The 12,136-nt window shown below is 38.0% G+C and overlaps 1 protein-coding gene across 1 annotated transcript; it reads right to left on the bottom strand.

Moving 5' to 3' along the window:
* Window positions 1-10,291: 10,291 nt before the first annotated feature.
* GCK72_006634 (uncharacterized protein) lies at window positions 10,292-11,931 on the bottom strand (the record flags this gene model as incomplete). The annotated part of the gene is made up of 3 exons (XM_053725714.1): window positions 10,292-10,363; window positions 11,094-11,300; window positions 11,830-11,931. The coding sequence occupies 3 exons, from the start codon at window positions 11,929-11,931 to the stop codon at window positions 10,292-10,294; spliced, it is 381 nt and encodes a 126-aa protein (XP_053589908.1).
* Window positions 11,932-12,136: the final 205 nt, after the last annotated feature.

The raw sequence follows: 12,136 nt of genomic DNA, 5'->3' as shown, positions 1-12,136 counted from the left end.
TCTTTTGGAGATATATGAGAATAGACTTCTAGAAAGAGTATTCCGAGAAAAATTTAGCCACTAACAAACTAATAAACCTCAGATGACGTGGCAACATGCATCCTAAAACACACAGAGGGTCGATGCGACACGGAACAAGAAATGAGCAGCAAAATGAGCCCTTCTTCGGATCGTGAATATCGGACACCTACGCTAATGATATGCGCATTCAGAGTACTCAATTTACTTGGCTTTTTTATTTTTTCTCACTTTGCTCCTCTCATTTCATCAGTTTTCTAGCCGTCATTTTCATAATAATCGGATTGTTTTGCATACGAGTAATTGGGGTCAAAGATGCAGAAGAGTAATTGGAAAAATTGGAAAAATGAAACTGAGAAATTAAGAGAGAAAAATGCAAATGGGAACCATTGGAACATATCCAATCGTTCAAACGTGCATTTTATGGAATACGTTAAAGTACAAAATGTTGGTATGAATTTTCATATTGAATATGTGGATAAGAGAACACAATAGAATAGAAACCAATGTATGTCTAGATAGAGAAAAAAAAGAATATTGGATGGCCAAAAAAAGTTCAACAAGAGTCAACTTTTGGAGAGAAAGGGAATCCTCTTATTGTTCTGCCATCAGGTTGAGATCAACAACTTTTCCTACAGAGAACAGAAGTCACAGCTCAGCACAATTCTTACAACTACGCTCCACCGAAATGCTCTAGAAAAACGTCTCTTTTACTCTGAGTCTCTCAATTTCGCACACAATTTTCTTCGGTTTCGGTAGAGCGCGGTTGTAAGAAGCGTGTTGTGCCTATAGCAAACAAGATTTATGCTCGTATCAAGCATAAATCTGGGGTGTCTCCGAAGCGCGTCGATAACTTGGAGGTATCTAGGCTATTAATTCAAGATTTCAGGAATACATGTAGCTATTCTGAACGACGCGTGCAGATAAATGAAAGTTTGAGTCGAGTGCATAATTTGGAATGCAGAGACTGATCAAAAATTGACGAAAACCTATAAATTATGCTATAATTCAAACTTTGAGCTGAAACTTTATACTCAATTTTATTTAATTTGTCTGTAAGAATCCCATTACAATTCACATCTAGCATACTTTCTATTTTTGAAGCTGGAATCAATTCTTCAGAATTCTGTTAGAACCTCTGTCCTCTTGCACATCAAACTATTCCTATTTCCCGTTCAAAGAATGCAAATGAAATGGGATTCAGGATTCAGAACACAAAGTCTCAAGGGCAGAGAGAAACGACATGGAATGAATGAGTTGAAAGAAATGAAGAGTAGATCATAAATCTGAGTGAGTGTGGAATACAGAATGAGTGGACGTCGTCCGAGAAGAAGAGACGAAACTGAGCTGAAAAACAAGGAACTGGTGAAAAAAAGAAGGAGGAGGAGGAGAGTTCTCCTCTTCTTCTTCTTTCTCAGTTCCAGAATTCTGGCGTCATTTTCTATCCGGAGATTCTGAATCCTGAATCCGCGTTCGGGAATTCAGGTCAGATTTCAACTCAGCAATGGGAATAACAACAACAACTGCTGGAAATAAAATTTTGCAGCTTGTCATGATTTTGGGAAACATCACGACACCTTCAACGATTCCACTGACAGGCTAAAGATCTGGAACTAGCATGAATCACATCATCCATACTCATCCATACAATATTTCCAGACAAAAGAATTAAAGAAAAGAGAAAAGCTGGAGGTGTAACATTTCTTTCTCTTAAATCTGATCCTTTTTGCTGAAAGACGCATGACCCAATTGAAAAAAGAAAACCGGAAAACAAGAAGAAGAGGATTGTCGTCATCGAAGAAGAGCAGAAAAGGATTCCAATTAAATCTAGATCCAAAGGGGTAAGAAAATGAGGAGGATAAAAGGAAAAGTTTTAATTAAACATCTCTTTCAGAGTCTATGTATACCTAAAGTTACGGTGGGGAAGAAGGGCAAGATAGAATCCAGACGGAGGAGAGGATTCCAGAGTACGATGAGGTCAGGGAAGCGCGTCAGGGTTTAATTTCAGTTTCATTAAAAGTGAACTTATATTGGGATGAAAATGAGAAGCTTGGGCTATGAATATTCGACTGAACTCACAATCAGATGACACTGATTCGAGACTCGCCGGCATAGTTGTACGGAATGAAAAATTTGATAAACCGGAATCCGTAATCCGTAACCGGAATGACAAAAAACTCGGAATTCCGGAATTTAAGAATCCTGAATTCCGACAGATTGATTCGTTGACCAAGTCAATTTTTCGAGTGTTTTCAATAATAAATTAAATTTAAAACTTCTTTTAAAGACAAAAATCTAAAAAAAAAAGAATTTAAAAATTCAATTTCCGAATTCCGGAAATCAGAAACTCAAAAACCGGAATCCGGTACCCGGAACCGGAATGAAAATTTTCAAAATCCGGAATGCGGAACCGGAATGAAAAAAAACCCCCGGAATTCCGGAATTTCGGAATCCGGAATCCGGATTCCCCACAACTATGCTCGCCAGATCCTCTTTTTTGCACTATGGTAACCTTCAAAAAGTCCGAAAATACTTTTCGCCCACAGAAAAGAAAACCCAAACTACAAGCCACTAAACCAACTTTTCCCTCATTTTTCTTTTTGTTTCTTATGTTTTTTCCGGGTCAACCAGATGAGAATTGTCCAAGTGTAAACTAATTGATCACCACTCGTTTATAAATGTCGTCACGTGCACTTCATCAACTTTAATGAGGTGTTAACACAATCATTAGTGAACTTTTGAAATAGAAATTTGAAAACGAAGATGAGAATTCTGACGTTGGCCGACTCGTCGAGAATGTTGCCGAATGAAAATGATGATATGAGGGAGGAGAGAAGAAGCTGTTTTCAAGCATAAAAAAGTTGTTGAGTTTTGGAAAAAGAAGGAGAAGAAGACGTCAGTTCGAAACGAAAGGTGATGGATTTCCAGAGGAGATTTGGATGTTCTTAATCTCAGAAGATTTGGATAGTTTCTGAAAAGGATAAGTGAACTGGTAGGACGAAAACAACATTGATGAAGTACATGATTCTGGGAAAAAGTCAAGATTATATGTACATGGATAAACTCAAAAATCATTTTGATATCATTCTGTAATTTGAACATTTCAAAATTGCATAAAGTCAGGGAATGGTACTTCTAGAATATTCGAGAATTTGATCTTCTTGATAGAACTAGAAAAAAATTAACTTTCGACGTAGTAGTAGTATACTCCAACCCTTCCCCTCTTCCCTATCTCTCCTCGTCCTTTTTCTCATTTTTCTCTTTTCCAGACGTAATTTCCAATTTCCTAATCAAACCCAAAACTCCTCTTTTTCTCTTCTTAAATTCAAATCAACACGATGAAACAAAAAAAAAGAAATGAATAAATGAGACAAAAAAGAATACGTGTCCGTGACAAAAGTGAGCAAAAAAGAGACAGAAATTAATCTCATAAAACATTGGTCAAGAGAGGAAAAACGAGAGAATCTTCATCCGGAAAAGGAAAAAAGGTTGCTCAACGGGGCGAATAAGAAGAAAAAGGGGGAAGAAAAGTTGGGAGTAGATGTCCCCTTCTACAGAGTACCTAGAAAAATTCATCAGCAAGTATAGAAGAGAGGAAATGGAGAAGAAAGATGAGCATACATTTTGATATATGTCTTTTGGAGTATTGAAATTGAAAAAATGATAAAATTCAAACATTAAAATTTATATGAAAACTTGAGTCTTTTTGCATGTTTCCCAACGTTTTATTGTTGGAAAAGGTTAAGTTTTTGGAACTTTGATCCCATAGAAGGCTTCCAAAATTAGGTACTTTCTCTCTCTCCATTTTTCAAAACTGAATTAAGAAATTATCAAATTTCATTTTAAGATTTAGTTATAAGTTAGAAGATTCAGTTAGGGGGAAGTGAGCAAAAATTGATTGGAAAATTGGGAAAACTTGGCCGAAAGTGCACCAAGCTAGAGAAGTGAAAAAAGAAGTGCACCAAAGCCGTCTGAAAATCGCTCGAAATCGAGAAATAGAAGCTGAAAATGCTCTGAAACTGGATTAGAACGGTATTAAGCCGAAAATTTGCTTGAAATCGTCAGAAAATCGCAAAAAGACGATTAAAATTCACTGAAACTAAATTGAATCCTATTCGAGTCCCGAATTCCACAAAAACGAGATAAAACAAGCGAAATATGCTCTGAAACTGAAATCAGATCAACAATAAAATGTATCACTGCTCTGATGCATACAATAAAAAATCTGTTCTGATGCATACAAAACTTGTAAACGGAGACTACATCCATTTTTAATCTGACAGAAACGCTCATAATCAGAATAGAAGTCAGAACATTGAATTGTGGATCTAGATCAAATCAAAATGCATCATTCTTTCGCAGTCTAGGATACGGTACCAGTTCAGACATATCCATCCGGGTTACAGTAGTTTATACCCAACTGAAAAAACCTCCAATCCCGAAAGAACGACATTCAAACAACAGAAATGAAATCATTCTTTGGTTGGGGAGGGGTCACTCTATCACTTTCTCTCTTTCCGAGCACAAAACCAAATCAGCTTCTTTGCAAAAAAGATTCCGGAAGCCCTATTCATTTCCTCCACCAAAAAAATGTTCCAAAAACTAAATTGCATGTGTTTTTTCTCTCTCCCAACTCCACTTTATCACTTTTCTTTCTGCTTTTCTCCGATAACTGACACGTAAGGTGTTTTCATCAATTGGGGGGAAAATAAAAAAGCTTTTTCCCTCCTTTCCTCAGACAGAAGACCTAATCGAATAACAAATGTGACCCTCGGGACAGAAGAGGTGAGGAAGTAGGCGGGAAGGAGTAGAAGAAGAAGATGTTCACAACAGATTGTCACTTTTGGTTGTTCTTCTCCAACTTCTTCTCCGCCTCTTCCGAAGATGTCCCTCTTCTGAATACATTCTCACGCCAAATCCCCTTCGAGCACATCTAGTTTTGAGGGCAAAAGACGAAGAAGAAGAGCATTTTGGAAAAAAAAAGACGTCACGTCACGCGGTGGTGGCTCCGCACAGAGGAAAGCAAGAAGATGTCAAAACACATCTTCTCTGCATTTGCACCACCAATTTGTTGGCCATTCATATCTATTTTTTTGCGTTTTCTTGACCCCCTTGTGAACTTGGAGACACGAGATTTGTATTTTAGAAATTTAAAAAGATCAAGTTTCACAAAAAAAGATGGAACAGTTTTTGCAGAGATTTTCAGCAAGATTTGAAGTATGAAATCATTGAACTGAAAAAGATTACATGTACTTGCGTCAATCAAATCAGAAACGAAAATCTGCTTAAAAGCTGGAAGAAGAACATCAGAAGATGATCCAGTAAGAAATACAAAAGGATTCGCTACGGATCTGAAAAGTGGGAGCAAGAGACGGAACTGGAAATTAATGAGACGGTGGTCAAGAAATATAGTTTTTATCATTTCAGAAAAAAAATGTTAAAGGTGATCGAAATTGCGATTGAGAGGCACCCAGATTTATCACAACCTCGAGTGGGCGACCAAGTTTTCGGCCGTGTAGCTCAGCCGGTTGCGGTTTTGTACCCATGTGCGATCGGTCATGAGTTCGGGACCCACTGAGGCGAAGTTTTTTTTTTGAGTTCTCCCCTCCTCAAAATTACCTTTTTCCCGTTTGATCCACTCATGCCAGGTTCCGAACTTATTTTGTTAGAGAGTTCGGATATAAAATATAAAATCAGAAAGATATAATATTGAGAGCAGAATGATTTCAAAACACATTAGACTCTCCCAACTCAAAAATCAGCATCTCGTGTCTAGCTTTTCCATCTCATCTTAATTAAACAAAGTGCACAAAAAAAGGAGCGTCATAGTTCTTTCTCATTTAGAAAATGAACAAAATTTCAGAGAATCTCACTTCGAAACTGGCACAGAGACATGCCAAAAATTAATCAAATCTCCAGCACAAAACGACTTTCGGAAAAAAAACGAGAGAAGGGATTCGATTTGATTACAAAATTTATTCAAGAGGAGTTGCAAAGAGATGCTTTGTTGAAGGATCATACGTCAAGAATAGGAAAAGAGGTTCAAAAGTATGGGAAGAAAGAAAAAAAAGGAGAAAAGAGAAAAGTTCCGGGTTTCAATAATTGAATTGAGATGTGTTCTACTAGATTGATGTTTGAGTAAAGGAGGCGATGCGCTGACGGGAATCAGAATACATAACACGGCAACTATTAGCACGGCACACTTCTCACAACCGCGCTCTACCGAAATCAAAGAAAACTGCGTGCAAAATTGAGAGACTCAGAGAAAAAGAGAAAATTTTTCAAGGGTATTTCGGTAGAGCGCAGTTGTAACAACTGTGCCGAGCTAAAATGTTTCAAGTTTGAAGAAGTTTTCAGAACAGTTTCCATTGCGGATAGGGAGGACCGCGATACCATAAAACTACAGTAGTCTGCCCTAGAATACTGGAACCCGGCAACGATGTATAAAACAAGATGAACCGTAAACTTGTTTCAAACTTTAAGAAGTCTTAAACATTTTCAGAAAATTGCTCATTGGACCACTTCATGTACTCTTCCTCTGCAGAATCATATTTTTATATTTCTGCTTGAAAACACACACAAAAGACTACACACGAAATCTCTCCCAAAACTTGCAAAAAGCAGAATCAAACATCTCGAAAAAGCACAGGTACAAAAGTTATTATGTTGCCATCCCCCATTCCTCCCGAGGGCTATGAAAAAAAGTGGGCGGAGTCTTATATGGAGAGAGAACTCCTCTCTGAAAATGTTTTCTGTGTCTCCAGTTGAAGCTGACCGAATGTTGTTTTGTCAAAACAAACTTGTTGAAAAGGAGAAAAGGAAAAAAACTAAAAAACTACGTCAAGATCTGGAGAGAAAGAAAGAGAAATTTCTGAAGAAAGATGCCGCAGGTCAATTTGTTTTGGAAAACGGAGAAGAAATAGAACGTGAGGTCTCTTCGGGTAACAGCTGGGCTCCTGGCTCTCTGGCTCCAAAACGAATGGACAACTATTACAGCTGACCGAGAATCTTGTTAGTTCAGTTTCAAGTTGATGGGACAATCGAGAGAAAACACGTGAGACGGGTTGCGATTTTTGAAGAAAAAGGACTTTTTGTTTTTTCCGGTCGCGAGCAAATGTACTTGAACTTAGAGACAAAGAGACACGTGGAAAGTCGAAAACATTTTCAGAAATGGGTTTTTTTAAATCTCTTTTTGATCTTTAGTAGAACATTTTTCCTGTTGAAAATGAATTCCCTCTCGTGATTTTCAAACATTGAAACGCGTTCTCATGGGAAAAGAAAAGATACAAAAGATAACAATTTGAAGCTTCAAAATGTCTGAAAACAAAGAAAAAAGCGGAAAAGTGTTGTCACTACCCTCACTCATTGCTTATTTTTCAGTCTCGTTTTTTTTCGGGAGGACAAATTGGTGTCGTGTCGAGAGGACGGAGAAGAAACTTCGGAGAGACCAACTACCAAGGAGGACAGAAAATGTAATAAATATAAACAATTTGAGTTTGACACGTGACACCAAAGTCCACTGGTAAGCTCGCAGAGTTCGAAGTGGAAGCAGAAACATGTTACAAGTTAAGAAAAGAGAAAAAACATAAGCCCAATGCGGGGCTCGAACCCGCGACAACCAGATTAAGAGTCTGGTGCTCTACCGACTGAGCTAACCGGGCGGCGATGTGACGTGGGTAAGAGGGTGAACAAGAAGAAGAAAGAAGAGAAAAGAAGAAGAAAGAAGAGAAAGAGGAGGCATAGTTCAATGCGTGTGTACGCGAGGCCCCCCGTCTTTTAAACTGTTATCAAATCCCTTGAAACCAAAGTGAACCTACCGTAACCAATGGTACCATTACATGGGCACAATCAATGCAGCATTTGCATCGAAAATCCAATGAGCAAACGATGCATTGGCCCACAAAATTGACAAGTGAAGTGGTAGAATTACGTGAAGAAGAGCCACGATGTGTGAGATCACGACTTCCACGAGAGGAAGAAGCACGATTGTGTTGAGAATTAGTCGGTGGGCCAGATGTTAAATCAGATGAACTTCGAGGCAAATGATGAGTTGGCATAGAGTGAGAAGAATTTTTATTATCTGGAGAATTGGAAGAAAGAAATACGGCGTTAGTTTGTATATTTGGTTTGGGAACGAATATGAAAGAAAAAATATATATTGAGAAGGAGAGATATATGTATCTTTGGTTGGAGAAGTAATAAGAAAATAAATGAAAATAAGGAAAATGAAAATGCATAGACGGAGCCCCCCACGAATTTCAGATTTCTCATCAAGGGTGTTATAGAACTGGGTCAGATTGATTGGGTTATAGCTCAGAGAAAAAATTTTGCAGAGAAAGAAAAATATGTCACCGAAAATCAGATTGGTGTAATTCAATTATGCTTATTTACTGCTACATAGTTCACAGATTGAAATGAAATTATTAAAGGAGGTGAGAACTCAAATAAATTGTGGCTCAAAGTTCGGTAAGTGATTGCTCTATGGGTATCGAACTCATGAGTCATCATAACCGAACGCGCATAGGTACAAAACCGCAACCGGTTGAGCTACACGGCCAAAAACGTTGCTGCCCAGTCGGGGCTGTGATAAATGTGGGGTGCCTCTCAATCTCTGCTTTCTCATCTCCTATAAAAGTAGATAAAAAGGAATTGGTTAGCGGTTTTAGACCCGGATAACTGTTCGCAATCTACATAGAACTAGTAATTTCTTCTATCAAGGAAGGTGCTTCTTCCTTTTTTGTGTTTTCCTTTTCGAACTGTAATCAATAATTTTCTCGACTATCAGATAACAAAAAAGCGAGAAAACTCTAATAATTAATCCCTGTTCGGTGTTCTCTGATAATGAAAACAAGTTGTGATCATTGTACATTTGGAACTGAGAATGGAACTCTTGTGAATATGAAATCTGGCTGAAAAAAAATGCATTCATGAAATGAAGGTGGGAAAATGATTTCTAGAATGAGTCAAACCACTGAACCAACTGCTCAGAATTCAAAAAGTTAGAAAAGTTTTGATTTCTCTCTAATCTCGTTTTTTTCAAGAGATAATCTCCTCCTCCCTCTCCCTTCTTATTAGACATTTGACGCAGTTTCAAGTGATAAAATGATGAATGATAATCTCATTTTTCTTCTTCTTTTCATCGGCCAAAGTCCGTTATCATTGAGAAAAAAGTAAATTGGTAAGATTGTTGCGCAAAAGAATTCATGCATCACACCACACCCTTTTTACAAGTTGTACAAAAATTCTGATCTCTTTCAAAAGTGAACTTGACACAAAAATTGAGCAAAAAATGAGAGAGGAAGTTTCTGATGAAGAGAGGAGGACGGAGGCACCGGATGAAGGAAATGAGGGGGGAAAAGTTGGAGTGTGTGAAAATAAATATATGCAGTTCTAGGAACTCATTCAGAGGACAGATTGGGGCAATTTGGTAAGAATACGAATTTTTGTGTTGGGCTCTGCAAACCATTCTATGAACTAGAAAACTAGTTTTAAAGGTGGTGAGAACTCAAAAAAAACTTTTGGCTCAAAGTTCGGTAATTGATTACGGTGTGGGTCTCGAACTCATGACCGAACGCGCATGGGTACAAAACCGCAACCGGCAGACCTACACGGCCGAGAACGCGCCCGCCTACCCGAGGTCGTCATAAATGTGGGAGCCTCTTAATCACAATTTCTATCAGTATTTCAGAGACAGTGATTCTCGATTACAGTATCAGTCCTTTGAACCAAAGCTTACGAAGAATTACGTGTCAGTCTACACTTCTGTTGTTCATTATCTTCCTTTTTTTCTCTCTAGACAACAACTAATTTCTCCTCAAATGTCACCTCAAATCGGATATTCTTAAAGATGCTACAGTAGCACACGCACAAGAAAACTTGAAAACAACTTCTAGGAGAATCTCCTGAGAATGCTGATGGAGAGGGGGAGACTCAAGAAAACCTCCGACGGTGTGTGTGAATAAGACACAAATTGGCGTGATTTACTTGAAAAAAGTGAAAAATGCACACACATTGAATGTCTGGAAATCGTTGTCTCTCTATTCCTCTTACTCCATCATCTCTTCAGTTTTTTTTCTCACACGAATCGGATTGGATTAGCAGCTGCCTTCTGCTTAAAGTTTTGCTTCTCCCAACAATTAGCAGACTATTGAATATCAGGAGACGTAGAAAATGGAGTGGAAAACGGGAGAGACTAGTGTTTTTTTTCCCAATTTCCCCACGATTTTCAAACGGTTGAGAATGAAGAGTAGACAAAGATGATGGAGAAAAAGAGCTAGACATAGATAATGAGATCCTTCGAAATGAACACTTCTTTCGGAGGTTTCCCTGGTTCCTTCAAGGGATTCTGAATGGTTAATCCAATATGTTAAGCTCTTTTCTTTGTTGATGTCATCACCAGAAAGATGCAAAAGAACGAAGGAGTCAAAACATTCGGATTTGAAGTCCAAATGTCAAATGATCATTTAGGGAAAAAAGGATTGCTTCAAATAAAGAATTGACTTTAGACAAGTTCTTATGACACATCACATTATCAGGTTGCTTTTTTCGTGAAGATGAGAGTCAGAGGCACTGGTTACGGTAGTGGAATGGTTGTGCCTTATGTCTTCTGTCCGATTTCGATGAGGCATAGGAAGAATAATTCATTTCACGTGTTTCAGACGATTTTTTTTCGATTCAATTGATATAAATAACATGGAGTCTTGGCAGCGGGAACCCTTTGATCAGTTTGAGTTACCGTAAAAGGATAGAGGCGCACCCGCTAGCAAGAGTTTGGAGCATCCTATCTCGGCTGTCTTTAAAGATATGAAAATTTTTCCAACTGAAGAAATATTCTATGAATATCAAGCTATATTTTGTCAGTTAGCATCTTTTTGATATTTCCTTCGAGAAAAAAGATATATCGCTTTAAATAGGCATTGCTGGGGGCACCTCTATTAGAGGTTTTACGGTAACAGTTAACTGTTCGAACCATCAAATGAATAACTTTAATAACTTTCAAACTATCATAAAATACGATCCATTTATAATAAACTACCCCGGAACCCACCCTTCCCAAAAATATAAAATAAACTAACCCCAACAATCATCGACTCTCCTCCATACGGGTTCTCTATCACTGATGGTAATCCAAAATCGCTTAACAATCCATTTATCGGTATAGGTCTCTGCTCTAAAAGGGTTGCAACTGCTCGTAGACACGTGGCCACATTTCCAGGTAATTCTTTATTCATTAACATATCTGCTATCAGTCCTTTCGCTTCACTCAGTGATGAACCAGTTACCTGAAATGACGAAATTTTAATTTTTAATGGGACTCCAGGTGTTTGTGGAGCAGCTGTTGGCGCTGACTAATTGGAAATAGTAAGATCGAAATTCTAGTATTCGTGAAAAAAATCAAAAGAATTTGAACCAATTGGACAAAGGTCGAATTCTGCAGAAACCTCAGAACACTATCAGTTAGAAAATGGCGAAAAAGTGTTCAAAAACGAATCAGAGAAAAAGTAAAGAGATGATAGGCTCCGCCCACTTTTCTTGTCTTTTTCCGATTTTTCCACAATCGGAAGCCATCCATCACTGGACACGTCTACGCGGGACACGAAGAGAAAGGTTTTTGATCTTTTTCTTTTTGAATGATGTTAGGAAATAAGAAAAAGAAGAGGAACATTTCTTGATATATGTAATGTTTAGAATATATTTTAAAGAATATGAACTGTTGGAATATCCGGTTGAAATGTTCTATGAAGTACATTAGAATTACAAATGACAAGCAAGAGTCCTATATTAGAAAAAAAACAAGAAAACAAGACTTACCAAACCCTTCCCACCATTCAATGATAAACTATTAGCTGGTAAACTGGTCCTCCTCTGTCTCATTGCTTCGTGAAACGTTCGTTGCATATGACTATCCGACATGACTCCACGCCCTCGACCGCCAAGGATTGGTAGGCCGATCGAGCCGAGTCCGGAGCCTGAAAAAATGCAAGATTTATTAAAGGAATCGAGGATAAATAGGGAAGATGAGCAGAATTAGAAAAAAGGTTAAACTGGAAAAGGATTCTGAAAAGCAGCAAATCTTGACCATTAGAATGGACAAATAAAAATTCTCCAAGATGAACAA

Source organism: Caenorhabditis remanei, chromosome II, assembly GCF_010183535.1.
Source record: "Caenorhabditis remanei strain PX506 chromosome II, whole genome shotgun sequence".
Lineage (NCBI taxonomy): Eukaryota > Metazoa > Nematoda > Chromadorea > Rhabditida > Rhabditidae > Caenorhabditis > Caenorhabditis remanei.
The sequence above is the reverse complement of the archived record's forward strand: the minus strand, read 5'-3'. Positions and strand labels throughout refer to the sequence as shown.